The sequence below is a fragment of the Microtus oregoni genome, unplaced genomic scaffold (assembly GCF_018167655.1).
Source record: "Microtus oregoni isolate MIOR12 unplaced genomic scaffold, Mior012 000021F_ref0000039, whole genome shotgun sequence".
In the NCBI taxonomy this organism is placed as follows: domain Eukaryota; kingdom Metazoa; phylum Chordata; class Mammalia; order Rodentia; family Cricetidae; genus Microtus; species Microtus oregoni.
The window spans coordinates 7031749-7050001 of NW_024543080.1; the positions used below are offsets into that span (position 1 = coordinate 7031749).

At 39.4% G+C, this 18253-nt stretch overlaps 1 protein-coding gene across 2 annotated transcripts in view; it reads right to left on the reverse strand.

Moving 5' to 3' along the window:
• Mthfd2l (methylenetetrahydrofolate dehydrogenase (NADP+ dependent) 2 like) overlaps positions 1-18253 on the reverse strand; it is a 95390-nt gene that overhangs the window by 52566 nt on the left and 24571 nt on the right. For both annotated transcript variants that reach the window (XM_041671405.1, XM_041671406.1), the window contains 3 exons: positions 16385-16537; positions 15191-15298; positions 2452-2544 (listed from right to left, as the gene is read on the reverse strand). In XM_041671405.1, coding sequence (XP_041527339.1) covers positions 2452-2544; positions 15191-15298; positions 16385-16537 — 354 coding nt within the window. The remainder of the gene's footprint in view (positions 1-2451; positions 2545-15190; positions 15299-16384; positions 16538-18253) is intronic.

The window sequence follows — 18253 nt, forward strand, 5'->3', positions numbered from 1 at the left end:
TGAAGCTAATTTAACCTGACATTATTCTTTTATAAAATTTAATTTCACTTGGAGTTTTCACTCTCCCTTCATATTTTATAAATACCTGTGGAGTTTAAAGCCTGGAAAATACCAGCAGCATGTAACTAAACAGGAAATCAATAGAGGTTATCTATCATTCAAGCTTTAAATGTGGCAAGGGGTGCAACAAGGGGTGCAAAGAAAAAATAAACACTGTATGCCAAGTAAACTAGGAAATTGAAAAAAACGCTGGATCTCGTAAATGAAATCATAATAATCTCTCTCTGTTGCTGCTCCTGGATTTCTAGAAACAGTTCTTAACAGTCTATGGAGGCTTCAGAAGCCTGAGCTTCTCTCCTGCTCCCTTCTCCATCCTTGGCTCTCCCAATGTCCACAGCTTTAAGATCTCATATGAGGTGACCTTGGCTATGTTCCACACAGTACTTCTGACACTATCCTTCATAATATACTAGTGTATATTGTGTATATCATGCACCCCAGTATCTCCACTTTGGACCATACATCCCTCTGTGATGACTTTTTCTTTTCTTGCAGCTTGGGATGTTCTTCTCTCAGATGTTTCCATAAATATTTCTTCCACTTTACATAGGTCATGAAATTCACCTCAGACCATCATGTGATAAGGGAACTTTTACAGAGCTGTGTTTGGGCTGTTGAGAGCCTGAGGTGCTAGACATTGGGAAAGCATGGGCAATCCCATTCCTGAAGGAGCAGGTGGAGAATACTACACTACTATATCCCAGTGAGAGCAAAATCTGTGAGAAGAGAGTTAGACACAGAGCCATAGACACGGGAGAGAGTAGCAGAAGGGAGGAAGAAGAGAGAAGAGATAGCCTGCCCTGAGCTTTCTTTCTCTTCCCTTCAGATTCCCTTCAGTGCCAAATCTAGGCAGAAGCCAGTGACCAAAATATACAGGTCAGGCTGTCCACACTCATCATCCTCCCTGGAAGAAAGCAGAAGAAGGAAGAGTGTACGCAGTGGACAGATGAGCAACCAGGAATGAGACTCTAGGTAGAGTGGACCCAGTGGGCAGATGAGCGACCAGGAATGAGACTCTACTAACTGGCCAGTTCTTGAAAATTATTTTCAGGGATCAATATCTAAAATAGTATCTCATACATATTCTTTCAGAAGCCCTTATCTGTATCCAACACTGTTTTAGATTGACGGGGATTTTTGTTTTGTTTTGTTTTTTGCTTTTTCTCACAAAAATATAAGCTCTACAATGGGCAGACTTTGTCATTTTATTAAGTATTACATCCTTACAATTTGAAACATCTGCTGCACAAGAGTACAATTACTGGTGGTCAAATCCAATCTTCCCTTCACTCTCTGAGAATATTCATGTCTGATAAAGTCAGAGACATGCAGTCGACCCTCAGTATTTCTAAGGAAATTAATCACTCATACGAACTCTGTACTCTAGCCTTTCCTAGGATCTAAAATATCATTCAGGTTACTTAATTTACCTTATGATTAAAACTAATAAATGTAAACATGTTATAATAAACATATACATATTCACTATATTTCACATATTTTTCTTTCTTTACTAAAATACAAAGTAACCTAATGCAGCATGACTGTATATGATGTTAAAATATTTTAACAAAGTTAAATTTTAAAAAAAGAATATGAAATACTTATGTCATTCAAACTATGGCAAGAGTTAATTCCCAAAATTATCAAATATTTATCTATAACACTTTTTAAAATTTTTATTCAGAATAACTACAGTGACAGGGAGCTCACCAGCTCAAGAATTATGGCTTTATGGGGCCCTGTTATAATAAAGTTGGGTTTGACTCTTCTTTTTCCTTATTCTTTACAAAATAACAATTTTTTCATCTTCTTTCATACAAACCAGAGACCCTCAGTTCGTCGCACCGAATTTCACACACCACCTTTCGGCAAATGTCGCCATTCTCGCATCAGACGCCCGCACTGGGACATGGTCTAGCCTGTGGTCCTCCCTTTAGCGTCCAGACTCTGAAGCCGATGCCTCGAGCCTGGGTGCAGGCAGAGCTGCACCTTTGTCACGTAGACATTCTATTTTCACCAGCACAACTTTCAAGATCAAGTTCAGTTTCTTTCCTCCCTAAACCACATGACATTACCACCGGCATTGATCTGTTTCTTACATGTTGCTCAGTCACGTTTGCCCAAGCAACTGGAAAAGTACACATTTGTTCCGGAGCTTCGTCTATCGTTGCAAGGGTCATTAGTGTTCCCCATATGATGTGACAGATGCTAACACAGGTGCAATAGGCCAATAATACGATGACCGCATCGAGACAAAATTCAGTCCACAGACATCAGCCATAGGCTTGCCCATGTGTGTCTCCTACAGGTTCTTTCAGTGCCCCAGAAATTAGGGCAGGAATGATTTAACCATGTCATTCCACCACATGACAGTCACTCTGGACTTACCTGCAGCCACTATGATAATGTCTGCCAGTTGAGTATGGGCCTTCAGTTGCTCTCTGGGAGTGTATCTGTGAGCTATCGTCACCGTGGCGTCTCCTGCAATGCAGAAGAGACTCCATTAATGGCTACTGTAATTTCCAAAATTCTACAAAGGTTTTAAACCTGAGATAGTTTTTGCTGCTACTCATAAATAGGAAAGTTGCTTCGACATGATTAAATTACTTTGGAAAGAAAAAAGAAAGAAGTTCTAGATGAAGCAAAATGTTAAAAGTCTACCTTTCAGTTGTGTACACAGACAACCATATGAAGCTAAAGGAGAATAAAAGCCATCCATCCTTGCATATACACTTTTGTACATTTTAAATTTTGTATTGACTGGCTCTCCACTGATATTAGGGTTGCAGGCTGGTGTATTAATGACAGGGAAACAAATACAGACAGCAACAAGACACATGTTCTAAAAATGTGGTAATGTATTGCAGAAAAATAGGTGAGCTATTAATTCTGCCAAGAAGGGGTGTCAAGATGCGGTTCCTAATGGAGGCAGAGTATCTGCTAATGTTCCCAAGCATAACAGACAGGAAAAGGAAGGAAAGGACATTTCAAGTGAGAAGATAAAGCCAATCAAGGTAGTGACTGTGTTTAGGAAAAGTCAAGAGGACTGGAATAGAGCAGGAAGCCTTTGTGGGAAAACTTGAATGGGTTAGAAAGTAAGAAGGAATGTACGGAGCTCTGTCATCTCAAGCTATGACATGGCCTGGGAGGAAGAATGAGGCAAATGCAGTGAGGGAAGCAGTCTAGGGAGTGGTGACACAGAGGAGTTGCCCCAGCAGGAGGCACTGGGAACTGCATGGGAGCGGAAGGCCAGGCAGTGCCTCCACCCTAACCCCCAGCAGGAGTGTCGTGCAAGCAGCAGATCTTCAAAAACCCATCCATTTAATGATGAGTAATAAATAAGGATTTGGTGAAGCATCAATAAACATCCCCAGGAAGGACAAGTCTAGGGTAATGGGGAGGTGATGAAATGGCCAGGGCTCCAGTGGTGGCTAAGACTAGCCTAGTCCAGTCATGATGACTCGAGCTTTTATCCACTGATGCAGCAAACTTTACCATAAGAAAAGTTTTAAAGAAAATACTTCAAAGGTGGCAGAAATAAGAAAGAAATACACAAAAATAAAATCAAAATATGTTTTAACTAATTTATCGGTATATGAAAAGGCAACGATTTGTTGTGGAAATTGAACATTATGAACAAACATTATAATAATTTTTAATTGGAGCTTAAAGTAACAAAAGTCAGGAGGAAGTGACATGAATCCATCCAAACTGATCTATACTGGTCAAAACTGAGAGGCATTTTAGTAATGATTCTGAATTTTAAAGATAGAAAAAAAAAGAATCCTATAAACAAGCATCAACCTCACCCACCACCACCCCCCCCCCCCAGCCTCAAATAGAGAAATTCTCAGAAAGACTCATGTAAAAAAATTGGGATTCAAGAATTTTCCCACAAGCCACTCAAATTAAGATTAAGAGTTGCAAACAATATTGAAAATTCATGACCTTAGAGAATATTGTTTATAAATGAAAAGAACTTGCTAAGACATGTGTTCTGATTTACCAAACCCATTTGCAGAATGGAGAGATGTGACATGTTTTATTACAGAAATAAGACTTTGAAACGTGTAGAGATCTGACTGACAGACTTCCACGGCTTGATTCCTGTCTTCTAAGTCATACTGAAGTTTAACTGCCATGGCAATGATACTCTGGTGGACCAGCAGTGTTTATTTGATGGATAAGAGCCCAGGTGGTTAATGCTGCCGGGGGAGTGGACGGACGCCTCATGAAAGACAGTTTCAGCAGCATCTGTAACGCTCACTCTTTGCAGCTGTAAAGCAACGGCCTCTGTTCTTCACAGATTACCGGCCACGGTATTCTGCTATAGTAGCAAAAATCTGATTCAGACACTGACAAACATAAATGGTATTTGCTTAGATAATGTAGAAAGAATGTAACACACAAAGGGAGAATGGGAAGGGAAGGCCAAGTCTTCTGGTTACTCATACATAATAATGGGTATCAACAAGTTGTTCTAAAAGCTATTAAGCCAGTAACACAGGCATCTATTTCAAAATATAAATATTCTGAAAGATGAGTTTTATTGATCAATATCAGATAAGAAACAAAAACTGAAATCAGAAATGAAGCAAGAACATTCTACCAATTCTTTTATAATATTAATAGATACTACACAAAAGTAGAGAATTAAATCTGTTCTATGTTATAATTATTAAGATAATAAAAATCTTAAATATTCGGGACAGAAAAGCTTAAAAGTAAAAGGAAAACAGAATAGAGAGTACGTTGATAATCCTGACCATAGGTATTTACCATAAAAATGAATAAGGAATTTCCTGTCACCTATAAAGGATAATCGAAGGAGCAATTCAATAATAAATAGAACAAAGATGTACACTGAGAAAGCAAAGAGGTGGTCTGGGCGTGGTGGCACATGTCTTCATCCCAGAACTTGGGAGGAAGGGGCAGGAGGATCTCCAGATTGAGGTCAACCTTTCTCGTGGCGAGTTCCAGAACATCCAGAACTACGTAAAGAGATCATATCTAAAAAGCAAAGGCAAAGGGGTAAGGTAAGTTTAACGCTTAATGCCTGTAATTCCAGTGCTTGAGTCACAGAGGAATGGATTTCCAAGTTGAGGTTATCCTAGGCTTCACGAGTTTTAGTCTAGAAGGCTAGCCTGGGACACATACCAAAACCTGCTCCCAAAAATTATTTTAAAAGGGAAGAAAAAAAAGAAGGAAAGAGAAAAGAGAGGAAGAGGCCAGAAGGTGTGACACAAACGAATATAAATAGACAAAATAAAATTGTCATCATGAAGAAAATGAATTCAAGTGAATGCAAACAGGTAAGTAAGAAGTAATGGAGAAATGCAACTCGTGATAAATAGGAATATACTGCAGTTGCTGAGCTTAATCTGCCCTTTTCAGATCACGACAGGTCAAATACAGAAAACACAAATAACATTATATGATTACAATGTATTAAACTCTGAAAATAAATTATATGTATGCCTTATGTAGCCAGACAACAATTTCAAGTGGTATTTTTTTGGGTAGCATTATTTTCATTAATACCAAAGCAGATAATTATATAATTCATAAATAATTAGTCTTGATCACAACTTAGTAAGATATTATTATTGACAAAAATCAGACATGAAATAACCTTCCTACTGAACATTTAAAAATCCTATTTCAAATAATTATTCGATCAAAAAGGAAATACAAAACAATACTGTAGAAGTTCTAGAAACTTTTATAATAAAAGCAGTTTATATTAAATCCTACAAATAAATATAAAGCAATTCTTAAAGAATAATACATAGATCTAAGTTACTATATCAATAAGACAGAAACCAGAAATTAATCAACCATTGATGTAACTTACTAAAAGTTACATAAAGAAAAAAATCAATAGTAGAAAAGATTAATGAACATAAAATTAGATGCATTAGATAAATACATATAGCAATATTTAACTGTTAAAACACCAAGAGAATTCATTAAATTATCCAAGGAAAAAAATGAAAATGCAAAAATAAATTATATATATATATATATATATATATATATATATATCAGCATGTTAGAAAGCACTGGGCAAAGCCCTCATTGTAATAGCAGATCAAAAGGAATCATGAGCAGGAAAGGCGTAAAATCAGTGTGATATAAATTTCCCTAACATAATACCAAAAGACATAAACTAGAGGGAGTAGATGGACAACCATGTTCCTGGGCAAAAACTCTCACCATAATGATGACCTTTCTCCTACATCTGTTGCAAAAATAGTACAACTCTGATCAACTATTTTTCTTTTGGAGGGAATCATCTAATTGATTTTAAAGTTATAATAGAAAACACAAACGAAACTAGCCAAAAAGTTTCTGAAAATGAGAAACAGAGGTAACTTGTCAGTCTATGGTCTGTCTCATTTTAGCAAATGGTGCAGGTTATTCTCGGGTCCTGCCATAAAAGCCCAAGTTTCCCTTGTTTTTTCTTTAGGTTTTGCTCACTACTAGTTCCGTGTTTGTGTTTACATCTTCCCTAAAGAAGTAATTAGGAAGCATTCAGTCACTTTTTAGTCCAGTTTCCTATTTGGAAGGGTCCCCTTATACCTAGGTGACCAACCCAGTGTTCTCTTATTTCAAAGAGTCTCCCAAATCCCTACCAAAAACTAAAATAGAATAAAAAAGAAATTAGAGTCAAAATTTCCCATTCTGTTAGTATTGATGATTCAACAAGAAATTGGGAGCTATTTAACACCACAGTGAGAGGTATACACATGAACACACACACACACACACACACACACACACACAAACACACACACTAGCAATCTGCAAAGTTTGATGCAAACTAAAACATAAACTTCAATCTTCATTTAAAAATTACTATAGTTCTTTAGTAACATCAGATTAATTAGCTACTCTAAGTTCGGTTAGAAAGGCCCATAGCAGATACTAAAAACATATTTAGATTTGACTGACCAGTGTTTGTGATTATGATGATAATAACTAAACCATGGCGAGACTCTTGAAGTTAGCAAAAAAAACATGAACCAAAGAAGCTAAAAGCAAAGTTGTTTAGACTTCTGACTCCTACTGAAGAGAGCCTCTGAACTATTCCTGGCACCCACCTTTCTGAGCAACTATACATTTTAGCTGGCATGGTGTGGAGAAGATGAGTTATGTAAAATGCAGAGAAATCGGTTCCTAGACATTCTAACATTGCCAGCAACAGTTGTCTTACTAGACAGGTTCTCTGGGATTGTGATTTGTGGTCTGGTTTTCTTAGCTTTATGTTTAAAATCCACTTATGAGTGATTACATATGATAATTGTCTTTCTGGGTCTGGGTTACCTCACTCAATATGATGTTTTCTAGCTCCGTCCATTTGCCTGCAAATTTCAAAATGTCATTATATTTTTCTGCTGTGTAAATGTACATTTTCCTATCCATTCTTCAGTCGACGAGCATTTAGGTTGTTTCCAGGTTCTGGCTATGACAATCAATGCTGCTTTGAATAGTTGAGCACATGTCTTTGTGGTGCAGTTGAGTATTCTTTGGGTAAATATACCCAAAAGTGGTACTGCTGGGTCTTGAGAAAGGTTGTTTCCTAATTTTCTGAGAAATCAACATACTGATATCTAAAAGGGCTGTACCAGCTTGCACCCACATGTTCTCCAGTATAAGTTGTCATCAGTGTTTTTGATCTTGGCCATTCTTACAGATGTAAGATGGAATCTCAGAGCTGTTTTGATTTGCATTTCTCTGATGGCTAAGGATGTTAAGCATTTCCTTAATGTCTTTCAGCCATTTTAGATTCCTCTGTTGAGAGTTCTCTGTTTAGGTTTTAGGAGTTTTAAATTATCCTTTTATACAAGGGCTTATCATTTTAAATATGAAAAATTGGTCCTTAGGGGAGCATTTAGTTACATTTCTCCCTCTTCCTTTCTTCCTTCCATATAAAAGTTTCTTTTCAATAAATGACAAGCTCATATTTCAAATTCCTATCTGTTGTCTTATTTTGTACAATGTGCTAGTGATTGGCACATGAAAATATCTAACAGACTTATTTGTCAATGAGTTATTCTATTATTTTCCATGAGTCCTTATGATAAATTTTACAAATAAAAAGTTTAAAGTATTGTCATTAATAAGTTTGCATTTGTCTGGGCTTATGACTCATATTTGTAATCCCAGAACTTGAAAGACTGAGCCAGGACAATCATTGCAAGGTCTAAAGCCAGCTTAAGGTATTTATGGAGTTCCAGACCAGTCAGAAATATTCAAGGGACTTTATCTCAAACTGTTTCACCCCCAAAAGAAGTTCATATTTACTTCTTATAATGAGGGAGGAAGGGGAGAGAAGAGAGAATAAGGACTGGGATGGCAGGACATACAGAGCAATGTCTGGGGAGCGAGAAATGAAAGGATATTGGTTCTGGGAATGAGCAGAGGGGTTCAGACAAAAGGATCAGGACATAGAACTCCCAGGAGCATGAGGAACAGTGCCTTGGGAATGGCATGCTGTCCTGTGAAGTCTTAGCATAAGATGGGGAAAGGGTAATAGGTAACAACATGGCTGAGAAGGTAGGGCGCCTACTTGGACAGGTACATAGAGATTAGAGACACCATGATTTGTACCGACAATAGAGCTGATATGTGGTATTCGGAGATCATAAATAAAAGAGAAAGTGAGAAAGGATAGAGAGTTTCTTTTAATTTTGCTTTGTAATTTTTGACATTTTAACGTTTACATTTATTTATTTTGTGTAGGAGAGCAGGCAGGGTTTGCATGCACCACAGCATTAATGTGGCGGTCAGAGGACAACTTTCAGAAACTGGCTCTCACCTTCCACTCTGTGGGCCCTAGGGATCAAACTTAGGTAGTTTACTTATCTCTGAGCCAACTCCCCAGCCTTGCTTTATAATTCAAATAGGTTTAATGTGCAATAATCCCCTTTATCCAGTAAGAGTGCCTATTTCCCAACTAAATGTTTTGCAAATACTAGCTAGCCAAATTTAGACAACATGGACAGTAAAACACTACTCCTCTTATTCAAATGAGAAAGCGAGACAAGAATAATTATTAGCTTTCTTCTACTGGATCAACTACCCAAACTCAAAATTCTAAATTGATACAACCAGATCAACCCAGAGTATCAAAGAATTTGCTACTTGCAGAAACAAAACATCTGCCATTCCGCCCCCTGCCCCGCTTGACCTTGGCTCCTCAACAGAGGCCGTAGGTGTCCTATTCCACTCAGGGACAACAGGACTAAGAAGTTTCCCAGTCCTGTGTGTGAAGATTTGCATAACTCCTTCACTCCTAGGTGTTTCTATTTGGCTCCTCTCTTTGAAACCCAAAGGAGCTTGGCCCCACCTGCTACTGAGCGGAGCTTAATCACACCTGCCTCTCACATCACATCACCTACAGGGCCTCAAGCATCTCCAACTGGCTACTGCCTCCTGGAGGTGGTAAAAACACGTGCTTGAGTCAGTTCTCACGATGAAAAGATTCAGCAAATGCTGGCTCACTTTATGTCAATTTGACACAAGCTAGAGTTATCTGAAAGGAGGGAACCTCAGTTGAGAAAATGCCTCCATAAGACTGCTGTAGGAATTCCTACCACCAGGAGCCTTTAAGTTACCCCACACACACACTTAGGCGTGGCCTCTTATAGTATATATGCCCATGTAAAGTGCACACCTGGCCTCTTTCCCAGTCGGTTGCTGTTCCCTGTTTGAGCAGAGGATTGTGAGCTGTGAGTCTACCCATAAATAAATAACCTTTTATTAGTCTCAATTCTGAGGTAGTGTGGGATTTCTTTTTTTAGCATCCTTCTTCATAAGACTGAGCTGTAGACTAGTCTGTAGGACATTTTTTTAATTAGTGATTGATGGAGGAGGACTCAGTTTATTGTGGATGGTGCCATCCCTGGGCTGGTGGTCCTGGGCTCTTTAAGAAAGCAGGTTGAGCAAGCCATGGTGAGCAAACCAATGAGCAGCACCCCTCCATAGCTCCTGCATCAGTTCCTGCCTCGAGGCTCCTATCCCATTTGAGTTCATGTTCTGGATTCCATCAACAAAGAACTACAATGTGGAAGAGTAAACCAAATAAACCCTTTTTCTACAACTTGCTTTTGGTCATGGTATTTCATCACAGCAATAGTAACCCTAACTGACACCGTGGGTTAGATAACAAAAACTTACTTAGATTTTTACTTAAGCCAGTGGTGGTGGTGCTCTCCTTTAATCCCAGCACTTAGGAGGCAGATGCAGGGATCTCTGAGTTTGAGGCCAGCTTGGTCTACAGAGTGAGTTCCTGGACAGCCAGGGCTACACAGAAACCCTTTCTCAAAAAATCAAAACCAAACAATCAAAGGACATCTCAAAGAAAGAGAAAAGGAAGCATAGTTAGCTGGTCAGGTTGACTATAAATGTTGGATATAGTAAGAAGGCCACTAATTAGTTCCTGGCTGCTTAACCCCAAAATAACCACACAGATATTGTATTAATTAAATCACTGTTTAGCCCATTAGCTCTAGCTTCTTATTGGCTAAGTCTTGCATATTAATTTAACCCATTTCTATTAATCTGTGTATCGCCATGAGGCTATAGTTTACCGGGAAAAAATCCAGCATCTATCTCTGGCTGGGCTACATGGCATCTCTCTGACTCTACCTCCTTTCTCCCAGTATTCAGCTTAGTTTTCCCCACCTAACTAAGTTCTGCCCTGCTATAAGTCCAAAGCTTCTTTATTCATTAATGGTAATCACAGCATACAGATGGTGCCATGTGGCCAGTGCTTGGAGAAAACGCGCCTTCCAACAGTGAATCTGAAGATGAAGAGCACTGAGTTTGGAAGAAAGAGACCAAGTCTTGTGCACTCTTAGCAATGCTACCACATTTCGGTTAAAGAGCGTGTAACCAATGTCATGGCCACCTCATTGGTCACTTCTAGTGAGATGTGCTGCTTAAGAGTGAACGTATGCAGGAGGAGCTTTCTCTAAATGAATGGGAAGTAAAATGAGATTCTAAATTCTACTTCTGACAGGTAATAGTTATAGTACCTTGATGGAGGAGGGCTCTCTGCTATCATGATGGAAAAAAAAATGTTTTTAAAGGCATTGTTAGAGGGTTTTCCCCAGGCTTCCTTCCTTATGGGAAAGCTAGACAAAGTCACTGGGCTTAAAAGCCAGTAGTATTGGGTTTCCATTCTCGGAGAAAGGGGAAGCTTCTTCTGTTGCTACATATAAAAATGTCAAGAATATACCCTAGATGGGATGGATGGTGGGATGGGCCAACTCATTGCTCTGCATTTGGGTGGTGGCAGGGTTGGTCAGTCCACCAGCTCTCCTTCATCCTCAAGACCAGGTGAACTCTCCAGTACTGCCCTGGCTAGTTAACCCTATGTAGTGAGCAGCAAGGGGCGGAGTGATTCTCCTGCTCATATGTCTTCAGGGTTGGCTTGCCCACACCTAAATCACCAGGGGCAGCTCTACTGTGTTGCCTACTCAAGGGGCTACTCTTTCTTGTGCTGCAGGTGGGACCAGGTGCCTTACTCTAGTGACCTCAGGGACAACTCTCCACAAGAAGGTCCTGCAGACCCAGGATCTCCTTGACACAGGATTACAGGATATCAAATAGGAGCCCCATTAGGGCCTAGTATTGATGATAAAGCAAAAAAACAGAGACCTCAAATGCAATGAACACTTACAAGTAACAATGTACGGACTAAAGGACCGTGTGGCTCACTATGTCACTCTGCAGCTTCCACAGCGGGATTTTTCTTTTCTTTTCTTCCCCAGGTCAGGGCAGTTGCAAGGGTAGAGGATGGATGGAAAGGAGAGTGGGACTCAGATGCATGATGTGAAAACCACAAAGAATTTAGAAAAAGTTAAATTTGAAAAAAAAAAAAGAATACCCTAAAACCTCATGATGGTCACAATGGTTCTTTTATTTATTTATTTATTTATTTATTTATTAAATTTATTTATTTATTAAGGATTTCTGCCTCGTCCCCGCAACCGCTTCCCATTTCCCTCCCCCTCCCCCGAACAAGTCCCCCTCCCTCATCTGCTCGAAGAGCAATCAGGGTTCCCTGACCTGTGGGAAGCCCAAGGACTGCCCACCTCTATCCAGGTCTCATAAGGTGAGCATCCAAACTGCCTAGGCTCCCACAAAGCCAGTACGTGCAGTAAGATCAAAAACCCATAATTCATGTTCCTAGAGAAGCTAAATAAGAAGGTGAATCCAAAGACAAACACATAGGCATCCTCATGAATATTAACCTTCATCAGGCGATGAAAGGAGACAGAGACAGAGACCCACATGGGAGCACCGGACAGAAATCTCAAGGTCCAAATCAGGAGCAGAAGGAGACGGAGCACGAGCAAGGAACTCAGGGTCACAATGGTTCTTAAACACTGTAGGAAGCGCTGAGTTTCACAAGACACAATTTACTTCTGTTACCTTGTGATGTCACTTCATGGTAGCCTGTGGGCTGCCTGAAGTAGCAGAATGTTTGCTTCTCACAGAATCTTCACAAATTCCCCTGCTCCCTTCATCACTCACTTCCACCAAGACTGTCAAGGAGGAGAGAATCAGTCTCTCCAGGTAGGAGCTCTGTGGGGGCCGAACTCCTCCCCAGCTCCCTGCAGAGCCTGAGGCCTCCTCCCTGCTTCTGTCCAATGCTGAGGGTGAAGGGTGCAGCCTTCCCGCTGACAGGGGCAGCAGTGTGGGTTTCTCACTTAGAGATTTAAGTACACTCTCACTCCTGAACGTGGCAAGCACCACTCCTCCGCACCCCCCCTACACACACAGCTCAGTAAACTAAAGGATTTTTCTTACAAATACCTGAGCTTCGGGCTCTTAATGCCAAAAGTTAAAGTGAATTGGGAACAGACACATATTAAACTAATTGACAGTATAGCTGTCTTTTCCTTTTAGCGAAATTATTTTTGTCCTTGAGATTAAAAAATGAATTAGTAGGCTCTGAGTCTCTTCAGGCAAAACAATACACAATGTGAGCTAAATACTCAACACTGTGTCATTAGAGCAAGTTCCTTAGATATGAATTTGCAGTTAATCCACCTTCATTATCTCCATTAGCTAACAATGCATGTAATTACTGCTCTGCCAGGCCAAGACATCCAAACCCTAACTTTCCCACACACTCCAAATAGTCACTAAGTCGCTTACTGCAGTTCATTATATCAATAATAGATGTCACCATGATCCTACTAAATGTGTATGTATTTACACAACACCCATGTGCCTAAACTCTAATATCATCTTTAGTATAATCTGTTATCTTTTAGATACAACAATCCTAACGGAAGTAGGGCGCCCTATAATAAAGGTAAATTTAACCAACTGGCTTGAAAGCAGCATTATAAATGATTCTCCATGTATTTCATCTTAGTGTTCATTAAGGAGAGAAATTTTATTGAACAAAATATGAGATGTTTTAAAAATAATCAGTTTAAGTCCATAATTCTTTCCTCAAAAAATCATTAACACCACAAATTTACATTTATTTTGATATTTTAATACATATGTATGTATCTATAAATAGCTACATCTGCTAAAATGTATAAGGCAATATTTGTAACATAGTATTAGGTAGCCTAAAATTGAATTAAATGGGGATAGTTTGTCTAAGGTGGTTTATAAATACTCATAATTGAAATATGACAAGAAATCAGCATGTAACAGTAAAGCCTGCAAGAAAAGGCATGTTGTCAAGCAGTGCTGGAGTATCATGGCAGCAAATGTCTACCCATGGCTTTGTAAGCCTTCATAAACTGAATTTATTCAAATGTTAAAAAAAAACTAAATACGATTTTTAAAAACAAAAATAAAGTTCATCGGGAAAAAACTAAGTTTCAAATTAAAGTCAAGGAAGAAATCATCATTAACTTCAGGGCATTTTTCTGTAAACAGGTGAGCAGTATGTTACAAGTTATCAACTTGAGACTTACTGAAACAACAGCAATTGTCATGGCTACATGCAATAACTAAATCTACTGTGTGTCAGGTATTAACACCTCAAATACATTGTAACTAGTGCTTTATTAAAACTTCTATTTCATTTAATTTTCCCAATAACTGAGAGAGTATATTAAGGCTATGCATGTCTCAGACAATAAAAGTAAAAGTCTACAAAGGATAATCGGCTGTTGAAAGTCATAGAATCAGCAATGAGTCTATATCTTGATCAATGCTCCTAACCCTGGCAGGTGCTCATCCCTAGCTCCCAGTTCTGAGACAGACACTTCCTCAAAGCCCACAAAAACCTTACAAGCTTTATCTGTAAAATGGGAATAATAATTAATTCTTTGTACCAGAATTATTGCAAACAGGCTAGACAGTTTATGAGAAAGTGCTCATCAAAACATGGGCTCAGAATGATGCTTTGTAACCTATTAATAAGTCGAGAAAACTGAATGTTGAAAATAAAGAAAGACTTTCTTGTCTCTTAATCAACATTTTCCACAAGAAGTAGTGTATTCTTGTAAAGTGTCTTCTGGCTTACCTGGCTTAACATAAAAGTGCTATCTGAAGTCCAGGGTGAACCAGTATTCTTCAGCTGTGAGAATAGTATGTAGTGACTTTTATCCTTTTTTAATGTCTATATTGTTACTGAGAAAACAAAACAAAACCATACAGCCATAAGTAAAATAGGAAGAAAGAAAGCAAAAGAAATGGACCAAAAGGGTCACATATTTTCAGCAGTAGTGGTTTGAACAAGGAGAGCTCCGAGAGGCTAATGCATGTGAACACTTGGTCTCCGGTTGGAGGAACTACTGAATGACTGGGAGGTGTGACTGTGTTGGAAGATATATGTCTCTGGATTTTGAGTTTCGAAGCCTCCTGCTATTCTCAGTGTGTTCCACCTCCTGCTTACTCAAGTAAGCCACCAGCTACCTCCTTTCCACCATCATGAACTCTGACCCTCTAAAACTGTAAGCCCCAAATAAACTCTCTAGCAGGCAGTGTTGCTCACAGCAGAAGGAAAGTAGCTAATATATCAGAAATTCCTTTTGGTACTTGTAAGGCTTTCACACCATGAGATGAGCCGCACAGACCCATGAGTGTGCAGAGTCACACACATCATCAGGGGTCCCACCTCAAAGCCCTGCAGGGCACTCACCTCCCGGGCGCTCATGCTCCCCGTCCGTGTGCAGCAGCATGGCGATCGGCATGCCCACATTCTTGGATCTCCCTGCTACTACCACATTTCTCCCAAATGTTTCAATTCCTTAAAAAAAAAATACAGTTTGATTAAATGCATGACTAACAAAAAAAGCAAGTGAAACATCTGAAAAGCCAACTGAAATGTTCTTTAAAAATGTCTAATTAAATTTGGATTTTCTACCTGGTCCGCAGCATGCCCTCACTGAATTATTTATAAATATTTCCTTTTACACTTCTTGGATTTGCCATTTCCCCTCTCATTATGTCCTCATTTACAAACCACAAAAATTCTCAAGTTGCCACTAATGTCATTTTAAACACTGAGTTGCATATGAAGTATACAGTCTTTAAATACATTACCCGCTAATCAGACTAAGAAGTTCATGCAGCCATATTAAGCTGCAATGGCAGTCAGCCTGCCAGTGAGACTGGGATAACATAAAGCGGATAACACACACTTTACTCCAACAGGAAGAAGCCCTACTCTGAAAGCCAGCTCTCTGCCATGTGGGGGAACCATATATCTTCACAGGTAAAATAAAAAAAAAAAATGGAACTGACGTTTATCCAAGTATGGATAGCCAAGTGTTTGATTCTAGAATCTGCTTTCTCTCGGAGTGCTTCCAAGAGGGCAGTGACCGTGGTGGGGGCAGGAAAGCCACCAGTGTGCAAAGCCACAGAGCTTCAGGAACGTACCCAGCAGCCTGTGAGAACACCAGTGTGCAAAGCCACAGAGCTTCAGGAACGTACCCAGCAGCCTGTGAGAACACCAGTGTGTCTAGCACAGTAGAAGCCACTGTCAACAGACGAGGTTCTTGCTTAATTGACACATTATCTTAGTAAGAAAATAGTCTACACTTGGGAAAGATTCTCATCAAAATGCATAATTTCAAAGTCGGAAGACATGGCCACATCTGGAAGGTCCACTCGCTATAAGCTACGACTGGAGTGGCTGATCAACTGGCAGATGTTCTTCACTTCCGTCCATTCTGACTTGTTCCATGACATTCATAAATGTATAATATTTTCATAGCCTTTAATTTTCTGCTTATCATTTTTGTTGCTTGTATACACAGGAAGTTCTACCCAAGCAAGGCTCCAGAGCTCCCATGCATCTGGTACTAGTTTCCCACACTCCCAAGTGACCAACCTGCTCTTTTGATCATTTCCCAGACAGCACTGGCAGTGGCAGGTATCAAAGAACGCTGGTCGAGGCACAGTCTTCCAATATTGATAATATGAAATCCATCCACGTCCTTTTCTGGGGCAATTCCGTTGCATATTGTTCTTTCATCCACATGGTCTGAAAAGTAAATACAATTGGTCTCTTTTAAAATTAATGTTTATGTGAAAGCCCGGAGAATGAAAAACGGGGAACTATAGATAGATCAGCTCCAAGACACGTAAAATTATTGTTCTATTCTTGCCATCAAAATAGTAAACTGAATTGCTCTTGGATGGTAGCTGTGATTGGCTGCACCTAGAGCATAGGCTCCTAAGAGAATATAGTGGCTGGACTGGAGAATTGTGTGGCATGAACAATTCCTAGGAAACGCAGCCACAAGTGGGCACATGTCTTTGCCTCAACATGCTTGAAGATTTAAGGGGACCAAATCCACTTTTCTCCACCACAAGACATGGCCACTAATTGGTGTGTTAAAAAATTGAACACTGTAGATTAAGTAAAACAGGAGGTCACAGAAGCTACCCAAATGTGCAAAAATTCTGCTAAAACCTCTGGCAAACCCCCTAACAACATAAAGAAAAAGCAAACTCCTCAAAGCCCAGGTGAAAAGGTGAGAGGACTGGCAAGGAAACAGGGTTACAGCTGCAGCGCACCCAGGAAGAAAACATAGCCAGAGTGTCAATCTGGTACAGCCATTTTCCAAATCCTTAGCCAGCAGCCTTAGGAGGAAAACACTGATCCTTGAGCCTGAAGATCAGAAGACCATGGAGTCCACTCCCATTTCTATTCACCTCTGGAGTCAAGGTCCTCACTGAAAACCATAGGAAAAAGAAAGAGTCATAGAAGTCACAAAGAAAGTACGTAACCGGGCTGGAGAGATAGCTCAGTGTTTAAGAGCATTGCCTGCTCTTCCAAAGGTCCTGAGTTCAATTCCCAGCAACCACATGGTGGCTCACAACCATCTGTAATGGGGTCTGGTTGCCTCTTCTGGCCTTCAAGCATACACACAGACAGAATATTGTATACATAATAAATAAATAAATAAATAAGTAAGTAAATATTTTTTTAAAAAAGTACATAATTGATCCTGAGTGTCCATCTGCTGCTTATTCTGGCTATCTAAAGAGGTTGTAAGGTAAGGACAGAACTGTCAAAGTCAGTTCAGCCAAGAACACACAGCATGAAGTCAGTACACAAAGACCAGATGCATTTCAGCATGCAAGCTGCAATCATCAAACAATAAAATTATTTTAAGCTACTATTTATAATGCCTAACAAGCAACAACATTCTTAGGAATAAATTTTTCTAAAAATTTGAGAACAACTCCTGTAATAAGAACTACAAAAGATTGCTGACAGTGGACCAAGTCATATTCTCTCATGGACTGGAAAACACAATGTTTCAATTTTCCCAAACTGACTTAAAAATTCACTGCAGTCTTAATCTTAACACTATATTAGATTCTGAAATATATTGAGAGATATGTTTATATTTTGAATACCTGGCACTACTATATTATCCAATATCAACTTAAAGTAAAATATTTCTTTCAAGTCTTGAAAAATAAAAACTTCCACACATAGCTTCATGCTAAGAAGATAATGTTCACACCCTTAGCATGTAAGGATTTGAAAATTCACTCGTATATTCACTCAACTGATAGTTGAATGTGTTCGATGTGTTGCACCAGACTTTTGGCCACCACCCAGCTCCCAAGTCATGACATGAAGACTTCTTATTAGTTATGAAAGCTCAGCCATGTTTTGTGCTTGTCCCACTAGACCTTCTAATTTACAGCATTTCTCTTCATCAGCGTTCCGACTCAGGGCCTT